We start from the raw sequence: 26,764 nt of genomic DNA, 5'->3' as shown, positions 1-26,764 counted from the left end.
GACTGTTCTTTGTAAAAACCTCGTATTTATCGTTTCAAAGGTAAGTTTTGAAGAACGAACAGGGTTGGGCCCAAAAGTGCTCAAAAGTAGGAGATTGGACTGGATGTCTATTGCCCCAACCTAAACCTGACAGTTTTAACCCTACCCTTGCGATGGGATTAGGGTTGAGGCCTTGGGCAACCCTATGATAATATCTAGGGGTGCAACTTGGGTTGGGTTCAACCCGAAAAATAAAAAGTTGGGTCGGGGTCGGCTTCGTGTTGATATTTCCCAACTCGGGTTGAGTTAGGGTTGGGTTCGGGTTGAGGGTTTGGGAAACCCGACCTGAGTGAAACCTGGAATTTTATATCATTTTTTTGAAGCTTAAAAACCCGGGTTGGGTTGGGTTGAAGTCGGGTTAGGTTCGGGCTGCAAAAATGGTTCCTCCGGTCCGGTCGGGTCGAATCTCGTCAGGTTGGAATCAGGTCGAGTCGGGTAAGAGAAAAGGGTTCCTTGGGTGGGGTCGGGTTGGCCTCAACCCGACCCAACCCAACCCAAGTTGCACCCCTAATAATATCCTTTTATTTGTATTATTTTTTTCTATTTTTGCCTCGAGACCAACCCGAGCCCAACCCAAAGTGATAAATCGCGTTAGACGGGTTGTGTTAAGGTTGAGGGATTTAACCGGCTAAGGTTACCCTCCTCAACCTGAGGTTCGGTTTGGGTTTGGTGACTTCAGGGTTTAGTTGGGTTGTGTTTGGTTAGGGTTGAGGTAGTGCTACCTTGGGTTGGCCACAATCGGTATCAACCGGCCTGAGTTGCTCCAATAGATCCGTTTGGCGCTATTTGGGGGTAATTGGGGATCCAACGTAGGTGTGTGGGTCATATCAGATAAACGACCCCAGTGTATACAAAGCAAATTTTTGGACAGTATGGGCCATCAAATGGAGTGGTGTTGCTCTGGCCGGTGGGTCCGACCGAAAGATTGGTGTGATTTCTGGACCGTGGACAATCCCAAGTTGGGCCCAGGCTAGAAATCAACTGTTTAGGAATATCTGATCTGAGATCTAAATCTTTGGGTCATAAGCTTCCAAGGCAGGGCCCATCAGGTAGTCAGCCCAGCTTGATGATCAGATTGTCAATGCTTACGGTGGGGATAGAGTTACTACTTTATTCGTGGCTTATTAGCCGGATGACCATCGATCTTGTGGGCCATGTTGCATCAAGGGACCATGTTACCACAAGATACATGATGAGTTTTAAACAAACTGTGAGAAACAAAAATGACCCACGATTAACAATTAACCAAATATATATTAGTTGGATGGCTGGGATCATTGGATTTTGGAACTTTGAACTCCCCAAGACTAAACATAACAAGGCATCGAAAATTAGAGTAAAATGGAAAAGAAAGGAAGCAAAATCATGCAATGAAAAACTTTTCACAATCTCTATAAGAAAAAAAAAGCAACAGAAATGGCAAAAAAAAAAAGGAAAAAGGAAAAGAATCCATACCTGAGATTGAATGGAAGAGATTCTCCATTCAGAGAAGATAAAGAATTAAGAAAGGCATCCAATATGAAAAATGAAAAGTACAAGCGTCGAATATCTCTATTTTTAAAAAAGAAAAAAGGATGGTCCCATTACCACGTTAAACATTGGGGTCAAAAAATCCCAAACCCTTGATCTCAGTATGAGAATTGTCAAGTCCCACCCATGAGTTTTCTCTTCATCAGCTTTACGTTATCTCTCTATGTGTGCGCTTAACAAAAAGAAAAAGACACAGAGACAATGAACAAAAGCAAAGCACAATTCACTTTGCTTTACAGCTTGTAAGAAGAGATTTGCCTTTATATTATGCCATTAAACCCAAGAAGAGAATTGCCTCTAATTTTTCTAAGTTTTCGTATTGTCCAAACTTTCATCTCCATTGTCTTTGCCGCAACTTGGAGAGATCACGTTGGTGAAAACAGGTATTTTCTTTTTTGTAACCTTTGTTTTCTTAGAGATCGATTAGAGATTGATTTAGTAGGTTTCTGAGGAATTTGTTTTTTGGAACTATGAAGAGTAAGGGAATGTTTGGCAAGATTGAAAAATTATTCTATGGAATATTAGTAGGCCCAATTTGAGAGGGCAAGAGTGGTGATTGCATGAATAATCCCTAAAAAAATTGTGAAAAAATAACCTGCTTAAAATTGGGTTCTATTTTTCCAGTTTTTTAGTGTCTTTTCATCCTCCCCTCACACCCACCTTCTCAACTCTATGTTTTTCGCACCATTTAACTGCCCTATCTTTTCTAGACATTGGCAATATAACCATCCTTAAATTTCAATTCTCCTATGCTCAATTAACTTCTACAAATTCGATAGGTGTTTATTTTTTCTTATGTCGTTATTGTCTTATCTTTATATAAATTTATCTATAACAGATTTCTATTTTCCATTTCATATAAGTCAATAGTAATTCTAATATCGAGATTTGGCTGCTGCATGTCAATATTTCATTGCTCAATTTGTTTATTATTTTGCAATTAATCGATACCATTCCTTTTGACCTCTAACATAATTTTATTATCAAATTCATAAATCTAATTCTCCCTCACAAGAAACTACACTTATCCCGACTGTACTGACCGCGGGGAAAACTTAAGTTAACTGCTGGCCAATCATCATCAGAGAATTCCCGGCCCTCAGAGGACCACCGGTTATAAAACCGTCGAAAGAACTTTAAAAACAAATAGGGGTTGGTTAGAACAGCCGGAAAGTATGCTGACATATCCAAATGTACATAAGTGCACCGGATATCTTATTAGCCATGAGTCATGGAGGCCGGCTAAAAGTTAAAAAAACATTAAAAATTAGGTGGCAAAAATGTTCACGGCAGTAATATTCCCCCGACTCTACGGCTGGTAGGCCCGGTACACACTACTCCAAACCTCTCTCCAACATAGACCTGGCAAACGGGTGGGCCGGGCCGGTTTTGACCCGGCCCGTAAGGGTCTGGGTCAAACGGGCCTGGTCAAAATGACCCGGAAAATTGTACGGGTCACTATGATTGGACCCAGACCTGGCCCGTACGGGTCGCCCGGATTTCTGACATATTATTTTTAAGATTTTTTTTAATAAGGATTCGCTATCCACCTTCCCCGAGTCTACTTTTCGGATTGTCCACATCCTTTGCTGCAAAGATCCAACAGAAGTACGAGTTGCGCAAAGGTGGCTAGCAATAAATTAATAGCAATTTATAATAATCATAGCAATAAAATAATAGCAATTTATAATAATCATATGGTTACTAAGTTTTAAATGAAAAATTACCGGAAAAGGGAGGCAAAGTAGAAAAATTACCAAAAAATGTGTTAAAATATGACAATTACCAGACAAAACTACAAAGAAAATGAAAAAAATATGACCAATTACGGGAAAAAAAGGCCAAAATAAAACTTATGTAATTCTCTACGGGCACCCGCGGGTCCACCCGGCCCGGCCCAGTTTTGACGGGCCGGGTGGACCCGCAGGTCAATTTTAACGGGCCACAGATTGCTGACCCGGACCCGGAATTTACGGGCGGGCCGGGTGGACCCGCGGGTCCGGGTCAATTTTGGCCAGGTTTACTCCAACATGAACGGTTGGTGGGCCCAACAATTAATTTGTTCAAATCTTTGACCAAGGTAGGCCCCACCCATATTTTTTCAAAATGAACCGTACGACCCACACACATGATGAACCAAGCCGCTCGTTTGATGGGCTGCAACCGAAATAGGTTGTGTCGCGAAAAATCATTTCCACAGGGATCCTTGCCCTCCGATCTAATGCATATTATGGAAACCTTATAGATCGGAGGGCTTGGATACTCCTTTGGAAATGATTTTTCAGGACACAACTTATTTACGTTGCGGCCCATCAAATGGACGCCTTGGATCATCCTATGGTGTGTTGTACACTTCATTTTAAAAAATATTGGTGCGGCCTACAATTCGGACTTAATGTTATTTTGCGACTCACACCATAGGATGACCCTAACCATCCATTTGATGGGCCACAATGTAAATAAAAAAAAAAGGGTGGCACAGTGCACGAGGCTCCCGCCATTGTGGGGTCTGGTGAGGGACTCAAAGTGAAAGCTGACAGAGTGAAGTTGCCACAGAGTGGGCCGCCGTGGAAGGGGCGACCTGTGGAAAGGGCTACCTAGAAAAAAGGCCAGAGTACCATGAGAGTGACAGACCTAGATATATGGGATTGTAGACTAGTTTTACAGTGTCCCTTATGGGTCCTAGGTTTCTTATCTAGGTGGCGACTCTGGTCATCTTTCTTTTGCGGGAAGTTCGGATTTTGTTTAGTGACAAATTCACAGAAAAGAGTGGCTATACACAGAAAAATCAATACAACAGAAAAGAGCAACAAAACAACACCACTCTCATGCGTGTGAAAGAGATAACCTCCCGAATCAGGTCCCACAGTAAATAGGTTGTGCCCCAAAAATCACTTCCATGGGATGATCGCAACTTTGCAATCTATAGAGATTTCCATAATATGCACTAGTTTCTCTTTAGATTGGAGGGCTAGGATCATCTTATGGAAATGAGAGTTTGGAGCGCAAACTATTTATGTTGTGGGCTATCAAATGGACGGTTTGGATCATGGGCCGTACAGTTTAGTTTGAAAAATATGGGCGGGGCCTCGTTCAAAGACTTCAACAAATTAATTGTTGGGCCCACCAACGAGAGAGAGAGAGAGAGAGAGAGAGAGAGAGAGAGAGAGAGAGAGAGAGAGAGGGTGGTAAACCCAAAATTGGGATACAAACCTATAAGCTGTCGATATACAAATTCAATTCCTTGGCCACCAAGTTCATATTAACCTGTCATCCAGTAGACTCGTCCATTAAGTATTAAAATATTGACACTCAGGAATCTACACCCATTAATCCATTACACTCATCAATATAGAGCTCATATTAAAAATTCAAGGCAGACATAATTATTAACACTCAATGACTTACTCTTCCAAAAAAAAAAACTAGTAACATAATCTTCAAAAACTAAGAGAAAGGGCAAAGAATAACTATAATTTTGTAGTTTTTCGGACTTCCAATCCTCTACCTCCCTATGTGTTTTGGATTGACTGGTGATGTTCTTTCGAAGTCTTTAGAGTGGCTAGTCCGAACTTTTGTCTTAGAAAGTATTCTTTTACACTACAAGGAAAAAGGTTTTTACTGGCGTTCAAGACCGCCAGTAAAAGGTCCCCTATCCGCCAGTGTAACCTTTACCCTTAAGCTGGTGAAAGGACCGAGCTTTTGGGCTTTTCCCTTAATATGGTAAGTCCAAGCTTCATCCTTTCTTGAAGAATTCTTATGAAGTTTGCTTCCTCATCTTATTTAAGAGTAAGCTGGGTAGGGACTATTTGGAGAGTCCCAGATATAGAATCGAGCTTTTGGATCTCAACCTTAGAAGGTTGAATCCGAGCTTTGTATCTTGGTGCTTTTTGGAGAAAGGATAGCCTCTACCATGCCTTAAAAGGTACGATGCCTCAGGCGCACATCAACTGGTTGCCTTCGTGAGTGATCAACTTGAGTTGGCCAGCCCTACCCTTAAGATGATTAGGGTCTTAGTACCAGGGATGTATAGTGGTGGTTTCCGAGTGATGAGTCCTCGGTCACACTCACATATCTCCTGGGTGGTCCAAAGACCTTCCTTTAAGCACACTATTTCGGTCGCGTAAAAGCTAGGCTCGAACTCATTCAATGTTGTACCCTACCAGATCGGCTAAAAAGCTTGGTTCGGTGGGTATTGTTCTTAAAAGCCCAACCAGGGTCGGCGACCTTTTACGTCATGGGCGTATGGTCCAACCTCCCATTATGGGTAGTCCTAGAGTACGGAGATAATAGAAGAAAATGTTCACACAAACTTGGAGGCACAATTTTGATAGAAAAATGAATTTTTTATTCATTACAAAATGTAGCGATTACATGGAGAAGAAATAACATATTCCTCCATAAAAACAAAAACAAAAATAAGAGAAACTGAACCTAAACTGAAAACAAACTTACTGAAAAAAGATTTTCTCCAAGGTTGGGGTACCGGTGTTCCGTCGAGTGTCTCCAATTGATAGGCACTCTGCCGTAGAACTCTCGTAAGTTTATAGGGACCTTCCCAACTTCGGGCGAGCTTTCCAAAATTCATGGGGTCAGATACTTCAGATCGTCGAAGAACCAAGTTATCGGCCCAAAGGGCTCCTTCTATCATTCGCGAATTGTAATACTGTCACGCCCCAAACCCCCACCCTGGGCATAGGACATGGCAACGCCGTACACCTGCAAGACAAGTCTCACAAATGCACAAAGCTACAAAACAATAACAGAAATAAACCTGGCATTTCATAACTAAAATATTAAAGTCTCAATTAATGCGGACCCAACAAAGTCAAATCAAATCTCAACTCTCCCCTAAGTCAAAGCAAAATACAATAATAGTGTCTTTACATCTTATTCAAAGAACTCACTTCCTAATGAACTGAAAATAACTAAACCAATCTCCAGGCCAACGTCCGGTTCAAATGCTAAGAGTCATGTTCCTCGTTAACCTCACGAGGGTCAAGACCTGAAAAGTATTATATAACCACAGTTAGCTGAAAAGCTCAGTACATAATAAAGCACTACTCTAAGTACAGATCTAAGCATGCCAAGGCTCAATATGGGTCATATAACATAATCAAAGCTGAATAATGAGGTCTCAACTAAACAATAGGCACAATAATAATTACAGGTGCATGTCAAATAAATTTTTGAGTTAAAGGTGCATTAGAGCAATTCAATATCAAAGTTATGGTCAAAGCCTAAAAGATGATCAGAATTAAAATACACTCCAGAGTCATCGGCATGGTCCATAAGACATATTATTGCTTACACCGACAGTCGATGGTGTTGGAACTAGTTCCTCAAAGTTCAGATACAAGTTGATAGGGCCAGTGTTTTATCCCACTAACAGGCTAGAAGTTCCAGTGTACTACCCCCACGGTGGGTTTCAGAATTTGCCAATTACACTACCCCCATATGGCCAGGTTTCAGAAATACCCAAGCCTCCAAAGAAATGTCCAGAAATAGGTTCAGGGATTCATATTCAAATAGTTCCAAAGATTCAAAGTTCAAACGATAGTTTCAAAGGTTAAAAATTCAGAACGGATACCCACAACAGTGATTTCAAAAGTTCAGAATAGTAATGGTATTACACTAAATAGGTGAAACAAAAATAGGCATGCTAGACCTAAGGCTACTTCAGAGGTTCAAAGATATCAATCACAAGGTTCCAAAGTAAGTATCGATTCCAAGTATATAAGGTTTATAAAATAGCCAAAGTAGTACGTTATTACGTACCTTAATGATGAAAACTTCTTCTTTTCTTAATCACTTTAGTCACCTGCAATCAATAGTATGTATATTCTCCATGAGTTTCATTATTAATTTTGTTCCTATCCGGCACATATATCCTCCTACTGACACAAGACACCCTTTGGTGTCCCTTTGGTGTCCCTTCGGAAAAGAATCGGTAAACCGTCCTAGGGTTCGTTTAATATTTTGAAATTTTCATCATTTTAAAGTCTCTAAAACTTTTTAAAACTATATTTAACAGAAAGTACTCATTTCCGGCATGTCCGTAGAGTACAAAAGCGTAAAAAACGGACAAGAAACGAATAAGTTATGAAAATCTAAAGTTTTTCCGAATTTTTGCATTCTGACGTCGTACTGGTGTACCTTAGGAAGTCCGAAAGCCTTCCGAAGATACAAGTCGGAGAAGCAATTCTACTGGTCCCCCTTCGGAAGTCCTAAGGTAGCAGACTGGGTTTAAGAAATTCTACTGGTCCCCCTTCGGAAGTCCTATGCTATGCTGCGGAAGTCCTAAGATCGCGGACTAGGTTTTTCCAGCAGAATTTCAGATTCGTCCCGAAAACTTCAAAAGGGCATAACTTTCTCGTTTTAACTCTGATTCGCGCATGGTTGGATCCGTTGGATTCGTATCGACGAGAGGAATCCATCTAATCCAATTTAATGCTCCAAAAATCTCAGATCTATTTATCATAATTAATCTAAGCTTTTAAGGCTTAACCCAGACCTAGATTCTTAGAGTTCCAAAACTCAATTCTTAGTTTATTAGGGATCTATAAATTCATCCCTAAATTCTTATACAATTCTTTACACAAAACCAACTAAATCATAATAACAAGTCTCATTAGATCCTAGTTTTAGGGTTCTTAACAAGCCAAGTTTTATGTAAAATATAGACCTCACCCTGATTCACGGCTTCGACTCCAAAATCGCGATCTCCTTGGCCTTCTTTTTCTTCTCTCTCTCTCTCTCTCTGATTTCTTTCTCTAGAGCGGAACAAATTGTTTAGGGTTTGTTTAGCCACAAAACAGTATATTTATAGGCTTTCTTAAAAATGTCCTAATCAAAGCCAAATTCTTAACGGACAAAAACACCCCTTCTTAATAGGGGGAACGAAATTTCAGTAATGGGTATTTTCGGTATCTTATATTCTACCCTCCTTGCAAAAATTTCGTCATCGAAATTTACTTATTGCATACCTGAATTTTCAAATAGGAATGGACATTTCAATCTCATTTTCTCCTCCAGCTCCCAGGTGGCTTCACGTTCCGAGTGATTTTGCCACTGAACTTTCACATATGAAATATTTATTCGCCTGAGAACTTGGTTCTTATGATCCACAATACGGATAGGTTGCTCTTCAAATGGAAGATCTTCTCTTAGATTCAAAGCTTCCAATTCAATCACATGGTTCGGATCTGGTATATACTTTCGTAACATAGACACATGAATCACACTGTGTACTCTAGATAATGATGGAGGTAATACCAGTCGGTAAGCCACTTTCCCAATCTTTTCCAATATTTCATATGGTCCCACAAATCTCGGGCTGATTTTTCCTCTAATTTCAAACCGCATCACTCCCTTTGTGGGAGATACTTTCAAAAGTTCCTTATCCCCAATCTGAATTTCTAATTCTCTTCATCTGACATCTGTATAGCTCTTCTGTCGGCTTTGTGCCACGCAGAGATGCTCTCTAATCAATTGAATTTTATCCACTGCTTGCTGAACCAAATCCAGTGCTAAGAGTCTTCTCTCACCCACATCATCCCAACATATAGGTGATCTACATTTCCTCCCATAGAGGGCCTCAAAAGACGCCATCTGAATACTGGCCTGATAACTGTTATTGTAAGAGAATTCAATTAAGGGAAGATGATCATCCTAAGATCATTTCAAATCCATAACACAAGCCCTGAGCATATCTTCTAAAATTTGAATGGTTCTTTTAGATTGGCCATCTTTTTTAGGATGAAAAGTTGTACTGAACTTATGGGAAGATCCCATTGATAAATGCAAACTGTTCAAAAACTGAGAAATAAACCGAGTGTCTCTATCAGATACAATGACTTTAGGCACACCATGATACTTAACTATCTGATCAACATACAATCTGGCCAACCTTTCGGGTGTCAGGCCGGTCTTTGTCAATTTGTCCATAATTACCTACGCAGAATCATTGCCTGAGGGAGTACGAGGTAAAGACGGCACAAAGCCAATCATAATCTCCTCCCACTTCCATTCTAGGATGGGAAGTGGTTGCAGTGTTCTGAGTGATCTCTAATGTTCTGCCTTAATCACCTGACAAGTTAGGCACTGAGATACATACTAAACTATTTCTTTTTTCATAAATTTCCACAAAAATTTCCTTTAAAGTCCTTATACATTTTCGTACCTCCAAGGTGTACAGAATAACGCGAACTGTGCACTTCCTTCAAAATTTCATTTTTCAAAACAGAGTCATTCAGATCACAAATGTGGTTACCAAACATTAAGGTACCATCATTGTGAATTCAGAATTCAAATTCAGATCCTTCTTCAAACTTATTTCTAATTTTACAAAGTTCTGGGTCAGATTCCTAAGCTATCCTGATTCTTTCTTGCAATGTGGGCCGAACTTGGAGTGCTGTCATCAGTAGCCCAAAGTCAGGATCACGAAATTCTATTTCCGCTCTTCAGAGATCCTCCAAAATATGTTTCTGAGAAGTAACCATAGTTGCCAGATTCACAGATGACTTCCGACTTAGAGTATCAGCTACCACGTTAGCTTTTTCGGGGTGATAACTTATGGTTAAGTCGTAGTCCTTCAGTAGTTCTAATCAACGCCTCTGCCTCATGTTAAGTTCTTTTTGAGTAAAAATGTATTTCAGACTCTTATGATCAGTGACAATTTCACAAGGTTCTCCATACAGATAATGCCTCCAAATTTTCAAAGCAAACACGACGACTGCCAATTCCAAATCATGGGTCGGGTAGTTCTCTTCATAAGGTCTCAACTGGTGTGATGCATACACAATCACTTTGCCATTTTGCATTAACACACATCCTAAGCCTTTCTTTGAAGCATCACTATAAATTGTGTATGCATCATGCCAGTTGGCATTCATATCACCAGATATAGTATCCTTGGCTCGAAGCCCACGTGGAGGGCATTGTGAGTCAAGCCCCATGCCTACATCACAATCGAGATATACAAGGCGACTCTCTTTATCATTACAGAAAGATGAAGTAAACCCCATTCAAAGTCAAGGGGTGAATCCTACTTGAACACGAGCATTGCCGCCTAGTAATTTTGTGTCAATCTCCACCACAAGACCTACTTCTTGAAGATCCATCTCTAGTCCACGTTACTCCACATGTCACTAAGAGAAAAAGGAGAAAAAAAAAACTCCGCCCATGAAGGAATAGAAAAGCACTCGAGATAAAGGGGGAGATAAATAGATGCGGGAATGCTTAAGGATGGAGTGGAAACAACCTTTTGTAGTCCTCTCTGCACCGTTCGAAGCACAACTATCTGCATTCACAGTGCGGATTGCGACCTCCCAAATTCATTGTTTGGATTGCCTCCCACGTGGACCCCTTCACCGCTCCCTCACCAACTACCATTGTTACGGTATCCCCGTTATTCGGGAATTCAAAGCATTGACTCCCACGTGCATTAATTGTTTCATGCACCATAATTGTTCTGCCCCACTTCGGAAACAAGTATGCACAACAAATACACCACTTTGATTCTGAAACTTCCTCCCTCGTGTTGCATGCCAGAGTGAGAGAATGAAATGACTCCGCCTACTTCAATTAGACTCCGGTAGTCAAGCGTCACCTTTGGACCAAGGCACTTGCCAGCCTTAAGCAAGAAACCCCCACCACAGTCTCGTCAGATTAAATCCATGCAAAACAAAACTACTTCCTCGACCCATACCAACTCAAAGAACAGGGGCTTATATGTTGGGGAAAAATCAGATGCCTAAAAACGAAGTGACGCGTGTAATTCACCCTGTCGATCCAAATTTAGAGTAAAGGACAAACCAATCGGTGAGTGCCTTAGACGTTGGGGACCACAGTCGAGTACTGTCAGACGGTACCATCGCCACTTTGCCCGAGGTACAATGCTCCCAGCCAACTGACCTTCAGCAATGCACGATCGTGTGCTCCACCCTAACACTTCCGGCCGAGAAGGAACCTCTTGAGAGTTGTATGATGTCACCTCCCCTAGAATTACATCCACCACCGTAGGAGACCGTACGACATCTTCCCCCTCTGCAGCACCGCCACTATCTATCATCATACGAAATCCTTCCTTCACCATTCAAGATTCTATATCACTAGCCGCCAATCTGTCACCCCCTTGGATGACATGCAGTGCATATCCTATTATATAGCCTCTAGGATCGTACACACATAGTTCAGTACACCCGCGCCTCCAGTCATCTGCACAGTGTCACGTCACTGTTTTTGGGAGCCCATTTTTTCCCGCCGTTCGGCAACTCGTGAAGAGCACGGGATCACCACATCAGGTTAGGAAGGGAGTGTTTGTCTGTCTGCGTTTCCCATGAACTTGGGATTGTAATCCGAATTCCATAGAAAAGAGAATTTCAGAGTCGCCACCTAGGTTAGGGCCTAGGACCCGTGTCTGCTTTTCTGATGAAATGAGGATAGAGATTTGGGATTCATTGGAGGAGCAATAACCAAAGCTGTACTCTAGGATTGGGGCCTAGAACCTGTAATTTTACTCTGTTTGTTAAGGTATGATCTTTACAGAAATCTGTATAAGGGTTATGGTTACATTCGGGGAAGGTGTTAGGTACCCCTCATGCCCAGGTAAACCCGGTCTCTTGAGTTGGTTTGGCAGTTTGAAGAATTTTATCTGAAATTTTAACTTTTTGATCTTTATTATGATTAGGCTTAATTCTTATATGTAAATGAATAGGATTTGCAAAGAAAAGAAAAGAATTGGTTTGGGCATTATCCAGATTGAAGTTATATATACTGTGTATTTCGATTCCCAGGAGATCTCGTAGTGCAACCTCAATAAGGATAACTAAAATAAACTGAAATGGCAAGACATAAAGGAAAGAAAATGGTGGGTTTTTTATTCCCTCCGCTTGTCCAACATCGTTGGAGCAAGAGGGCTCTCGTCATCTTTTTTGTCTATGGTAGGACCGGAGACAGAGTGGCGGGATAAGGAGAGGGAACATAGCCCTATTTACAAAGAGGGGTACGGGATTTGAGTTACATGACCATGGGCAAGAGGAGCAATGGACCCTATAAGTACCCAGTACCGGGTTTTATAATAAAAATGCAGAAAGCAATGAAATAAATGCAATTTTACATAAAGGAGTGGGGACGCCTCCTGAAAAGTCGACGGTGTAACAGTGCCAGTTGGATGGTGTGGCTTCGCGTTCTCCGAGAATTCAGTAGAACAACGGTGCTAATTGGAGGATGGTGCTTCAGGTTTTTCAAAAATTCGGTAGAACAATGCTACTATTTGGATAAGATAGCCCCGAGTTCTTCGAAATTCGGCAGAACAACAGCGCTATTTGGAGGGTGTCACTATGAGTCCTCAGAAATTCGGTAGAATGCTGATGCCCAGTGTGAGCTCCTTAGGAATTTCTACTTTGTCTCTCTCGGGTAAAGAAACTAGGGTTTTTTGGACAGAGTTTGCTTTCAAAATGGTTGAAAATTGAAGAAATAGAGGTTTTTATCTGAAAACCTACTTCTGAAATGTTAAAAATTTTATTTTTACACTTACCCCCATATATGTAGGTTAGGTTCCAAATCATAGGGTGCGATTCCGAAATTGCAAATTGCGATTTGGAAATCGCAATCTACGATTTGGAGGTCACACCCACAATTTTGGTGCCACCTGTATGTAGGTTTGGGGGCATTCTGAGTGTTTTCGGGGTTTTCCGAGAGTTTTAGTGGGCTATAACTCCTTCGTTTGGACTCCGAATAGCGTTTGGTTAGATCCGTTGGATTCCTCAGGACAAGAGGGATCCTATAAACCTAATATCGTGCTTCAGAGGGGCGTGGATAACTTCGATATGCCCGAAACTAGGTTTTTAGGGTTTTCCAAGAGTTTTCGGGAACTTTAAAAGTCGATAACTACTCTATTTGGACTCCAAATCATACGTGGTCTGGTGCGTTAAGCTCCTTGCGGCAATGGGCATCCAATACCTAGCCACACGCTTTGAATAGGTGTGCGTAACCCCTCATGTTTTTTGACTCAAAGTTAAATTCAGGTAAGTGTTGTCTGAAAACGGGCTTTTTGGTTGTGCCGTAAAGGCATGTGCCGTAAACGGGCTTTTGGGTTTTACTCAAGTTCCACGACCACCACGTCCTCCTCGAGTTGCCATATTCCTAAATCCAATAAAACACATAATCAAAAAAACTGTATAAAGCATAGTTACATACATACATTGTATTCATATAGTAATACAAGACATTCTCATTTGGACCTAATATCTATCTCTTATATTTCTTATGATTCTTACCCAATTATAAACTCGCATGCTTCCCAAGCGTCCCCAGGTGCATTTGAATTTATAATTGGGCCATAATCGCGCGACTGACTTATGTGTTGTCAGGCGTCCCTGAAACACACAAACCCATCAAGCGCTTCCTAAGTTCTCCTTATCTAAATCCCCAATTCTCACATTCAAAGTCCTTTGTTCAAATGATTCTACTTAGGACCTAAAGCCTAGGCTCTGATACCACTTTTCTGTCACGCCCCAAACCCCCACCCTGGGCATAGGACATGACAGCGTCGTACACCTGCAAGACAAGTCCCACAAATGTACAAGGTTACAAATCAATAAAAGAAATAAATCTGGCATTTCATAACTAAAATATTAAAGTCTAAATTAATGCGCACCCAATAAAGTCAAATCAAATCTCAACTCTCCCCTGAGTCAAAGCAAAATAAAATAATAAGGTCTTTACATCTTATTCAAAGAACTCACGTCCTAATGAACTGAAAATAACTAAACTAATCTCCAGGTCAATGTCCGGTACAAATGCAAAGCGTCCTGGTCCTCGTTAACCAAACGAGGGTCAAGACCTGAAAAGTATTATATAACCACAGTCAGCTGAAAAGCTCAGTACATAATAAAGCACTACTCTAAGTACAAATCTAAGCATGCCAAGGCTCAATATGGGTCAGATAACAGAATCAAAACTGAATACTGAGGTCTCAACTGAATAATAGGCACAACAATAATTATAGGTGCATGTCAAATAAATTTCTGAGTTAAAGGTGCATTAGAGCAATTCAATATCAAAGTTATGGTCAAAGCCAAAAAGGTGTTCAGAATTCAAATACACTTCAGAATCATCGGCATGGTCCAGAAGACATGTTATTGCTTACACCGACAGTCCACAGTGTTGGAACTAGTTCCTCAAACTTCAGATACAAGTCGACAGGGCCAGCGTTTTGTCCCACTGACGGGCCAGAAGTTCCAGTGTACTACCCCCACTGTGGGTTTCAGAGTTGTCAATTGTACTACACCCATATGGGAGGGTTTCAAAAATACCCAAGCCTCCACAGAAGTGTCCAGAAATAGGTTCAGGGATTCATATTCAAAAGTACGAAAGATTCAAAGTTCAAAACCGGTAGTTTCAAAGGTTCAAAGTTTAGAACGGATATCCACAACAGTTATTTCAAAGATTCAGAATAGTTACGGTATCATACTAAATAGATGAAGCAGAAATAGGCATGATAGACCTAAGGCTATTTCAGAGGTTCAAAGATATCAATACGAAGTTCCAAAGTCAACGTCAATTCAAAGTGCATAGGGTTTATGAAATACCCAAAGTAGTACGTTATTACGTACCTCAATGATGAAGACATTTCCTTTTTATTAATCACCTTAGTTACACACAATTAAGAGTATTGATATTCTCCATGAGTTTCGTTATTAATTTCACTCTTACCAGACATATATGTCCTGCTACTGACATAAGACACCCTTTGGTGCCATTTCGGAAAAGAATCTGTAAATCGTCATAGGGTTCTTTTAGTATTTTGAAATTTTTGTCACTATAGAGTCTCCAAAACTTTTTGAAAGTACTTTTAATAGAAAGAACATGTTTCTGGCATGCCTGTAGAGTATAAGAGCGTAAACACGGACAAGAAAGAAATAAGTTATGAATTTTCAAAGTTTAAGCCGTCGGTGGAAAACACTGTCGCGCCGGACGTCTGGAAACTTTTCCGGATGTCCGGGAAACTTTCAATTTGCCTGGTCGCTTTCAGTCGGACGTTCGCCATTTTTTGCAGGACGTCCGCCCCATGATGCGATTTTTCACCGTTTTTTACACTAAAACGGCCATAACTCATTTGTTTGACATCCAAATCGCGTGTGGTTGGATCCGTTGGACTCGTATCGACGAGAGAAATCCATCTAATACAATGTCATGCTAAAAAATCCTCAGATCTAATTACCAAAAAATAATCAAATCTTTTTAGGAATCGATCTGAACCCTAATTATAGTTCTAAAATCAAAGTTCTCTTAGGGATCCATGAATTCATCCCTTAGATCAATCATACACCAAGTTCTAATTGATTTAAACTTTATCAAAATCTATCAATCTTGTTTTTAGTTCGTATCAAACGAAAAATACTCAAAGTTCTTACCCAGATTCATGGTCGGATGCTCTGTGATTGCTTCTCTGATTTCTTGGTCTTGATCTTCTTCTTCTTCAATCGGGTTTTCTCTCTCTCTCTCTTTCTCTCTAATTTCTTTATGTAGGGCTGAACAAAGCGTTTAGGCTTTGTTTTAGCCACTAAACAATATATTTATAGGCTTTCTTAAGAAGCCTTAATCAAAGCCAAATTCTAACTGTCAAAAATTCCCTTCTAATTAGAGGGGAAGAAAATTTTATAAGGGGGTATTTTGGGTATTTACAGCTGGAAAACACAAAATTCCGCTCAGATTTGAAAACTTAAATCTTCAAGTTGAAATAAGTTTTCATACACTTAGAATTGAACTTTGAACCAAACATAGGAGTTGTTTAATAACTCATTACCAACAACTTTCATGTGTTACACCTCTGGCCAAATCTTGTCGAAGGTGGCCAGAAAACTTTAAAATATCAGTTTGCTTCCCATGAAATTTCAGAATAGTAAAAAGACCATAACTCTTTCAAAGCTAAACCAGAAATAAAAAATATTATATGAATTTGCTTGCTATCAAGTTGATCTACAACTTTTTAGTTGAAGACATTTGCCAAAAGTGGTCGAAAAACACACAGGAATGGCCGAAAAACACACAGGAATTGAAAATACATAATTTAACCACTTGAACCGAAACTTATATTGAATTTCCTCTTTTCTTCTTCTTCTTATTGAATCTTTACTCTTAATAAATTTCAAATCCAAAACAAACACCATATAATTTCTCCAAGTTTTTCCAGGAATTTCCACTATTTTTCTGATTTTTCCTTATTTTCTCTTGATTTTCTAATATTAAAAAATGAATTTCTCTTCTCATTTGCCTTAGTAAAGCTTGCACGAATTTCCACTATTTTTTCTGATTTTTCCTTATCATCCTTCACTAATTGTTTTAAGGTATATAGTGCGTTATTAGACATAGCATTCCACTTGGATCTTTTAGTTGCCTCTTCTAAGAACCCGTGTTTGATTCACATTGTTGGCCCAGGGGGAAACATAAGAAGGGGGTGAATTGAAATTTTAAAACATTTTGTACTACTTAAAATTATTTAACAATTAAAACTTAGAACAAATTATAATAGAAAATTGGAGAATAAAATCAAATATAACAAATTATAGGGTAGGAAGAAGTGCACCAATTTTACAATAGTTTGGCCCAATTACAGCCTCTGTCACTATCACAAGATAATCCCTCTTGTGCTTCCATGGACAGTTACACAAACAGACATTAATCCATGGACATTTGTCGGACTAGCCGCCATTTTGGCCAGTTCCTCGGACAGATATCCATCCATTTCCACGGACTTCCGTGTAAGGTTTTCCTCTCGATCGAATGGATTTCACACTTTAAGGCCATTTATGTCCAAAATCCAAAATGTGTTAAATTATTCAGACTCCACTTTGACTTTCTAGACTAGTGTGCAATCCATTTTATATTCAACTTAAGCTCAATTACTCTTGTTTTAAGTCTATCATAGAGCCATTAACACACAAATACAAAGAAGGACTAGTTTGCATTATAAAGACTTTAGACACGTCTTCTTCAATCTTGGATCAATGCTTCATGCTTTATGGTTTTCCATTTGATAAGCTTTGACTCCACTCCATGACTTGATCCATGCTCCGCTAATCTTCAATTTTCCTTCAAAGTGCTTTCTTATATAACAATGAACCATTAATATAATGACTAATATATATCATCACGATGTGTTTATTCTCATCAACACATGACTTGGTAGAGTAGCTGAGGTTGAACCCTTCAGCTAACAATCTCCCCCTCTTTAATGATGACAAACACAAGATGATTTTCCCTTTAAGCTCCACCTATATATCTGTTTTAAAGAGAGAGAAAATACTCCCCCTTAATCGATGCTATGTTCAAAATTGTTTCGATAAATGATTTTGAAGGTTAAATTTAAACAATCCAATTCCTCCCACTCCCCCCTTTGGCATCAACAAAAAGATGAGGCAAGATAGTTTCTCAAAAAATTTCATAAAAACATGGATTTTATAAAAATGAGTTTCAAATAGATGAAATTACAAAACTTAAAGAACACCTACTTGTCAAAATGTAATGTAAAATCTAGCCATCCCTTTTTTATTCAAAAACATAATATTAGAGGGCTTTGAAACCTATCAAACTTTCTAAGGATTTTCATGAATGATTTTCATTTTTGCTTGAAAGATTTTCAATTCCATAAAATTTTAAAAATTATTTATTTGAATCCTAAATCTAGGTAGGCATATTTATGACATAATGAAGTTGAAGTCCTTAGAACCATATTTTCATGGTTCCCATTTCCTTTAATTAAAAAAAAATGGTTCTTTTTTTATCCAACAAAACCCATCATCATTTAAGTTCTTAAATTTGCAATTAAATTAATAGTGCCTTATTTTGCCACAATAATGACATGGAGTGGAATTGGCTAGCATTATTTCCAAAAGTTGCATTTTGAGAAAAACCCATCGCCATTACAGTTTTTAAATTTGCAATTAAATTAACAGTGCCTCATTTTGCCACAATAATGACATGGAGTGGAAAGGGCTAGAATTATTTCCAAAAGTTGCATTTTGAGCATATTTTGTTTTATTATATGAGCATCATGATTTTTTTAAGGATTATGTCTACAATTAGTTCCTCATTAATGAATTTATCTAGATATAATCTTAAATCATGATTTTTGGAAATTCGGTTTTAATTTTCTTTTCTCAAGTCTTGAATTTCTTTAATAAAATCATTATTTTCATTGTTCATGGCTTCATTTACCTTAATCAATTTATCAATTTTAGAAATGAATGCTTTGTTTTATTATTTCAAAAGATTAATTAAATCATCATTATTAGAATCATTCAATTCATAATTTAAAGTCAATTTCTCATTTTCTTTAATCAATCATTCTTTATAGAAGACTTTGAATCAAATTTTTTCTTTCAATCTTCAAGCTCTTTTCAAATTTTTGGAGGACATTTTTTAAGATCATTCTTTTTGGTAATTTATTTTTCCAAAGCCTCGAATAAATCATCATAAGAAAAATCAGTATCACAATGAGTCACCTCAAAATGGTCGGTGAATCCCATGAAGCATATGTTTGCGTCCTCTCCACTTAAGATACTTGATGACGATTCTTCATTTGCTTCTAACTCTTCCCAAGTGGTGTTCATGCCTTTTTTTTGTCCTCTTTCTTCTTCCTCCTCCTATTTCGGAGGAGGTGACTTTGTTGATAGGGCAATTTGGCTTGATGTACCCACGCTTCTGAATTTGTAGCACGTTCCCATTCTTCTTCACTTTGCTCATTCTTTCTTCTTTCCTTCTTTTCTTTTCTTCTTAGCAATTTTTTGAATTTTCTAATTATTGCTTCATCTTCATTCTTACTTTCACTTGAGGAAGATTCTTTGAAAGCGATGCCTTTCTTTTCTCTCTCTTCATCTCGGTTGTCGAAGATCATCTCATGTGTGATTAGAGATCCAATGTGTTCTTCTAATGAGAGCTTGGAGAGATCCTTTGCTGCTTGGATGTCTGTCACTTTTGGCTCCCAATTCTTCGAACAGGACTTTGGGATTTTATTTACTGTTTCTACGCTATCATATCCTTCACCAAGAGATTTTAACTCGTTAGTAATGTTAGTAAACCGAGTAAACAAATCAAAAATTAATTCCTATTTTTTATTTTAAATAATTCATATTTATGGACAAACAATTTAATTTTTAATTATTTAATATGATTTTTCCCTTCATGGTTCACTTTAGTGAATCCCAAATTTCCTTAGCAGTTGCATATATGGAACGCTATGAAATCTTCTGGGGACAAGGCAGAAAACAAGGCATTCATGACCTTGGGGTTTATGGTAGCTTAGTTTTTATCATTTTCACTCCATTATTTCTTAGGTTTTGATGGCATTGAATAACCTTCTCCAATGATCTCCCAAATGTCAAAAGCAATCGACATCAGACGGATCATCGTACGGCTTTTCCAATACCTGTAGTTAGATCGAAGGTTTAAAATTTCGGTTTCGGTACTGGTTTCGGACCCTGGAATTTCAAAATTTCGACCTAAATTTCAAAATTTCGGTCGAAATTTCGGTAAAATATTAAATTAATATATAAAAAAACAATTTTTTTGGGTCAAATTTTGGAAAAACCGAAATTTCGACCGAAATTCAAAAATTTCGGCCGAAATAAATGACCGTTTCGGTTTTGGTCGATTTCGGTGTCGGTCTCCACCGAAATCCGAAATTTCGGTCCGTAATTTCGGATTTCGGTCGAAATTTAAAACCATGGTTAGATCAATTGAAGTAGGGAGGTCTAACCATTGAATGGTCTTCAGAAAAGCGAGAAGATGTTTCCATTTAACTCGTAGACTTGTTAAGCCTTATTCAAGAGCCCAAAGAACGGATACTAACTGTTGGGATGGATTTATTACAACAATTGATGACTAAGGCTCTAATACCAATTTTTGCCCAAAGGGGCAATCCAAGGGAGGGTGAATTGGGATTTAAAAACTTTTTTCTCTGCGTAAAATGATTTAACAATTAAAGCTTAGAAAACAATAAAATAGAAAATTGGAAGTCAAAATCAAATGCAAGGTTTAAAATTTCGGTTTCGGTACCAGTTTCGGACCCTGGAATTTCGAAATTTCGACCGAAATTTCAAAATAAATCTGGTACATAGCCCGAAATTAATATTTTATTTAATATTAAATTTCGGTCCAAATTTCGGTAAAATATTAAATTAATATATAAAAAAACAGTTTTTTTGGGTCAAATTTCGGAAAACCCAAAATTTCGGCCAAAATAAATGACCGTTTCGGTTTTGGTCGATTTCGGTGTCGGTCTCCACCGAAATTTCGGATTTCGGTCGAAATTTAAAACCATGATCAAAGGTACACAATGAAAATTAAAGAGAGAGAGTAGGACTCTGTCTGCTGATTTTATAGTGGTTCGTCCCAATCATGGCCTAGGTCCATGCTCAAGAGTTCATTTCCCAAGCCCAAGCTTTATCCCCAAGCTTGTCCTTCCATAGGTTGATACGGTTACTCTTCACCAATTGCAAGAAGAAAGAAAAACAGCCTTTACAAAGGCAAATTTACAATTGAAGCACACACTCTCTTAAGGAAAAGATTACAAATGAAATCCTAAGCTAATCCTTCCAATGGTGTGCAAGTAAGGGCTATAGGGTATTTTACACTTGGAATATGGTTTAAGGTAAGCCCAAGTGCGTTTCTTGCATGTTTAGGGACTTTAGAGGCTCTTTTATAGAAGTTTGGAAAAAAAAAAAACTAGCCATTTTAGGCCCCAACGGTCACAACTGATGATCCGCAAACGATCCAAGGATGTCCGTCGGACTAGTCGTTGGAACTGGCCAAAACGGACAGTTTCTCGGAGGGATGTCCGTACAAGGTTCAGCTATGGATTGCACAAATTGAGGAAGTATAAGTGCAGACAATTAGTGTACTCAAAATACAATCATTTAAAAAACTCACTTATTGCTTCTAGCCATGACTCCTAAAATGAATCGAACCCTTGGATATATCACTGTCTTTTTTATTTTTCTACCTAGTACCACAAACACAAGAATCCTATTTAACAACTAACTCTTTCTTCATCCTCATTTATCCTTCATGTAACTATGCACCAATGGGTATGTTCCCACAACTATATCTGCTAGCCCAACTCATCTACTGAAGTGGGATAAGTAGTGATGACTTAGAAGTTCTGCCTGTCCAATTTCTCCAATGAGTTTGTGTTTTCTTGTTCTTTCGGTGTTTGCCTTTTCTTCATACAGTTTAGGAGTGTCGTTTAGGGTGTCTATGTACACATAGAGAGTTTGGATCTATCTATACTATGTTCAAGGGTAAAAGCGATAAGTAGTGATGACTTACAAGTTCTGCTTGTCCAATTTCTCCAATGAGTTTGTGTTTACTTGTTCTTTTGGTGTTTGCCTTTTATTCATACAATTTAGGAGTGTCGTTTGGGTGTCTATCTACACATAGAGAGTTTGGATCTCTCGTTACTATGTTCAAGGGTAAAATAAAAATATATAGCTATATTTTAATATCCCTTGTAGCTGCAGGTTTTAAAGTTAAATAAATTTTCATTTCAGATTTGAGCTTTTCATTGTGAATTAGAAATATCTAAAATTGTAATAAGCATTTTCAAACAGTAATGAGATCAAAACATAATTTCCTTTTAAAAAAATTGCGTACTTAAATAAAAAATATAAGACAATTAGACAATAATAATGTTTCGTGGTGTAAACAAGTCACACCTTTGTCTGTTTTATGAAACATATAATAGTATTTTTAATAGAAAATTAATTTTTCTAAAAATGAATGTTGAGAAATTAGTACTAGTAAAATTTATAAAAAAGATGGGCAATTTGTGTTATTGTTGAAGCTGTCAACGGCACCAAGAGAAATAAATGGATGTTTTTACTAATATGGAGAGTAAAAAAGATAATGAATGTCATGTTATCCTTAGTCACTCATTATTTTTAGAATGATGATTTCTTCTTAATAGTTTGTGCTCTAGTTCTACACTACAAAAAATGACTACTCCAATATAAATGGGCAAGATAAAGCCATGTTAACATAGTGATTGGTTTTTTTATTTGCATCATATAATGCTAAAGAACTAATTTCATAATCAAAAAAATTATTTCACGTTAACTAAGCATTTTTGTTGTCCTTATGTTTCAATTACAAGTCCAATTCATAATAATCTCATAGACTTGTTAACTTTTATTTTTGTCATTGTGTTCTCTTTTTTCTTTTTGTAGAATTGTTTGTGGTTTATTTGTGTGGAGAAGACAATGGACACATTGATTCAAGTTCTCGTAGAGATAGCAAAGTGTTCGTGGGAACCTCTTAAGAAACGCATGGACTATCTAAATAATTTTAAAGGCAATGCTGAAAATTTAAAAAGTCATGTGCAAGAACTTGTAGCGAGGAGAAACTTTATAAAGAAACGTGTAGATGAAAGATGCTCAAATGGTGATGAGGTCACTGATGATGTTCAATTGTGGATCGAAAGAGCAAATGAAATGATATTAGAAGCAAATCAAATAGAGGTCAGTGTAGAGGAAAACATGAAATGCCTCATGGGGTGGTGTCCCAATTGGCGTCGGCGATATAGATTGAGTAAACTTGCAAAAGATAAGGTAGACACCATTACCGATCACCATAGTAAAGGAACATTTGAGATTGTGGCAACAGCCCCGCCACCTCCAAGGGTAGAGTCCATCCCTACTTCTTCAATTGATGGTCTAAAGACAGTAAATTTGTCATTGAATAAAGTTATGGATGCTCTAAAGGATGAAAATATCAGAATGATTGGTGTCTATGGCATGGGTGGAGTTGGAAAAACTACTCTTGTGAAAAATGTAAACAATAAATTGAAAGGGACATCGACTTTTGATGCAATTGTGATGGTAACTGTGTCTAAGGATGTAAAATTAAAAATCATCCAAGAAGAAATTGCAAAGAAATTGGGAATGGAGCTCAAAGAGGAAATTGAATCCACTAGAGAAAGTGAACTAAGGAGAAAATTAATGCATGTTAAGAAGTTACTCATAATCTTGGATGATTTGTGGGAGAGATTAGATATAGTCAAGATAGGAATTCCCTATAGTGCTGAAAATAAGTGGTGTAAGATTTTATTAACATCTCGAAGCTTAGATATATGCAGATTAATGGGAAGCCAAGTTCATATCCCAGTAAATTTGTTGTTAGAGGATGAATCCTGGGATTTGTTTAGAGGGAAAGTGGGAGATGTTGTTGATTGTCAAAGCTTGCAAGATGTGGCAAGGAAGGCTGCTCAAGAATGCCGCGGCCTGCCACTAGCCCTTGTTACACTTGGGGGGGCACTAAGTGGTAACAATAATTTATCAGTCTGGGAGAATGCAGTAACCGAATTGAAAAGATCAGACCCGGTATATATTGAAGGCATGGAGAAGGAGGTGTATCAATCCCTCAGAATAAGCTTTAGTCATTTGAAAACTGAGGAGCTAAAACAATGTTTTTTGTTCTGTGCTCTATTTCCAGAGGACTTCGAAATTCCTGCGGATAGGATGATTAGATACTTGATTGCTGAGGGAATCTTGGTGAAGTTTGAGAATTTAGAGGAAACAATGAATAAAGGATGTGCCTTAATTGAGAAACTCAAGTCTTGTAGCTTGTTGCTAGAGAGTGAAAAGAAAGGGAATGTAAGGATGCATGACATGGTACGGGATATGGCCATTTGGATTGCATCCAAAGAAGGTGACTATAGGTTTGTGGTGAAGGCTGGATTAGGACTTGAAGATTGGCCAGAAATGGAGAGGTTACAAGAATGTAAGAGGCTCTCATTGATGAACAACAGAATACGGAAACTTCCAGATAGAGTGGAATGCCCCCAGCTTCTAACATTATTGATGCAAGAAAATAGTAATTTGGCAGAAATACCGGACAAGTTTTTCAAAACCATCAACGATCTTCGTGTTTTGGATATAGGTAGGACGGCTATTAAAAGGATACCTCCATCTCTGGCATGCCTGCAGAACCTTAAGGAACTCTGTCTACGAGATTGTAATCTTTCGGCTGGCTTGTCACATGTCGGGGAACTTAAAGCACTAGAATCCCTCGATCTCTCTCGTAACAAATTCAGCCAACTGCCAATGGAAATCGGAAATTTGACAAATCTAAGGCGTTTGGATCTCTCTAGTAACGATTTCAAGGAACTGCCAATGGAAATTGGAAATTTGACAAATCTAAGGCGTTTGAACTTATCAAACAATGAAATTCTTGAAGTTATACCAAGAAATGCAGTCCTACGTAGGTTGACTCGTTTGGAGGAATTGGATATGAATGAAAGCTTTGATAGGTGGGAGGTTGAAGGAGAAGGAGTGGGGGAGGCCAGCAACGGCAATGCTATGTTGGCAGAAGTAGCGTCTTTAAGACGGTTGACTAATTTGAGGGTGAAGATAAAAGATGCACACCGCTTTACCCAAGATGACTTGTTCAGATCTTGCACACATTTGAAGAAATTTCACTTCCACCTTCAACTTGGAGCACATGAGAATGAATTTTTATTTGCAACAGGTATGATAAAGCGATATTTATCGGAGAATTATTTTATATTTCCAACAGGTAATCGTGAGATAATCATTAATGGTTCCGCACCAATCCCTATGTGGGTAAAGTTGTTTTTGTTCCCTCAGAGTACTACCCTAACCATAGGATTCCACCAATCGTCAAAGAATCTTTTGGATTTGGATAAGCATGGATTTCAATTTGTGGTATTTATTTACATGGAGAGTTGTGATGAGATGGAATATCTTATTAGTGGGAAGGATGTTCCTGAATATGCCCTCCAACATGTGCAATATTTTGGACTTTCTGGACTTGGAAAGTTAGAGAAGGTAGTGTCTGATGATGAATCCCTTCCGCTCCCAACTCTTGCAAACCTCACCAGAATGTCTATTTGGGATTGTCATCGTCTAAAGCATGTAGTAATCACGCCCAATTTATTGCAAAGAATGCAGAATCTCGTGCAACTCTCGGTTGGGTCGTGTGAGAATGTGGAACACTTGTTTGTGGTGCCAACAGAAAATAAACTAGTGCTTCCTAAACTTCAAAAGTTGTATCTAGAGAAGCTCCCAAAGATGGAAAATATGTGGATTGGATTGCCAACACTACAAAGCCTGACTCAACTCGAAATCTCTTGGTGCTATGGGTCGAAAGAAATCTTTTCTTCCGCTCAAGTGAAAGGCCTCCCTAATCTTGCAAAACTCTCAGTTAGAATTTGCGGGGAAGTGAAGAAGATAATTTCAGAGGTGGAGGAGGTGGTGGGGGATGAGAATGCAATGCTACCTAAATTGAGATCCTTGGAATTAATAAATCTACAAAAGTTGGAGCATTTCTATGTAAGGCTACTTGCTTTGCATTCCTTGGAAACCACTGAAATATTTTCATGTCCAAATTTGAAGAAGCTACCATTTGGAGGGCCGGATAGCGTGCCGTCTCTGCAAAAGATTGAAGCGGAAAGGGAGTGGTGGGAAGAATTGAAGTGGGAAGAAGAAGAAGACAGCTTCAAGGCTCGTCTCCATCCCATCCTCTATTGAAGCTCCTCTAAAGACGAAGAGGAGGAAAAAGAAGAAGAGGAGGAGGAGGAGGAAGAAGAAGAAGATGGCAACGTCAATTAAAGCTGAAACAGATCAAATAGCGAGGTGTTGGATCATTTAATGGAAAGTCTCTCGGAGTTCACCCAATGGCAAGCTGGTACATCTTTCTCTATAGCAGATCCCCTCCTATTCCCTTCATGTGCCTACTCTATTTTTTTCTTCTTTTTGACGTATGTAACTTCGGTGAGTGGCATTCTTCTGTCTTTTCTTTTAAAATTTGTAATTTTATGGACGGGCTTTCTTTTGGTTTTTCCTTTTGAACTCTATATTGTAATTTTAAGGAGTGGTTATTTTCTGTTTTTTCTTGTAATTCTGTAAATATATCAAATCTGTAATGTAATTATAGGGAGTGGCTTTTGTCTACTTTTTTCTTTTTAATTCTGTAATATAAAGCAGTGGATTTCCTCTGGATTTTTTATTATTTAATGTCTCAGTACAAGTTTATGGCTGGTCATTCGTGTGCAAATTTTCCCCTTTTTTTACTTTTAACTTAGAAATACAAAATTGGATGCGAAGGGCAATCGGTAAGCTTCAACAAGCAACAACATTGACTAAATTGAAGTGCAAATTGGTGTGCATGTTGG

General features: G+C 38.5%; 2 protein-coding genes across 2 annotated transcripts; one reads left to right on the top strand and one right to left on the bottom strand.

Moving 5' to 3' along the window:
- Positions 1-1,648: 1,648 nt before the first annotated feature.
- On the top strand, positions 1,649-26,628 carry LOC143857191 (disease resistance protein At4g27190-like). Its single transcript, XM_077367588.1, has 2 exons — positions 1,649-1,952; positions 22,800-26,628. The coding sequence occupies exon 2, from the start codon at positions 22,833-22,835 to the stop codon at positions 26,118-26,120; it is 3,288 nt and encodes a 1,095-aa protein (XP_077223703.1). The 5' UTR covers positions 1,649-1,952; positions 22,800-22,832; the 3' UTR covers positions 26,121-26,628.
- LOC143857039 (uncharacterized) lies at positions 6,217-8,934 on the bottom strand. The gene is made up of 3 exons (XM_077367311.1): positions 8,556-8,934; positions 6,558-6,574; positions 6,217-6,318 (listed from the first exon to the last, which is right to left on the bottom strand). Exons 1-3 carry the CDS (start codon positions 8,932-8,934, stop codon positions 6,217-6,219), a joined length of 498 nt encoding a protein of 165 aa, XP_077223426.1.
- Positions 26,629-26,764: the final 136 nt, after the last annotated feature.

This window comes from Tasmannia lanceolata, unplaced genomic scaffold (genome assembly GCF_043159265.1).
Source record: "Tasmannia lanceolata isolate RefF3 unplaced genomic scaffold, GAP_Taslan_0.1 ptg000024l, whole genome shotgun sequence".
NCBI classification, from domain to species: domain Eukaryota; kingdom Viridiplantae; phylum Streptophyta; class Magnoliopsida; order Canellales; family Winteraceae; genus Tasmannia; species Tasmannia lanceolata.
Note: the sequence above shows the minus strand (reverse complement) of the source record. Positions and strands in the feature narration are given on the sequence as shown.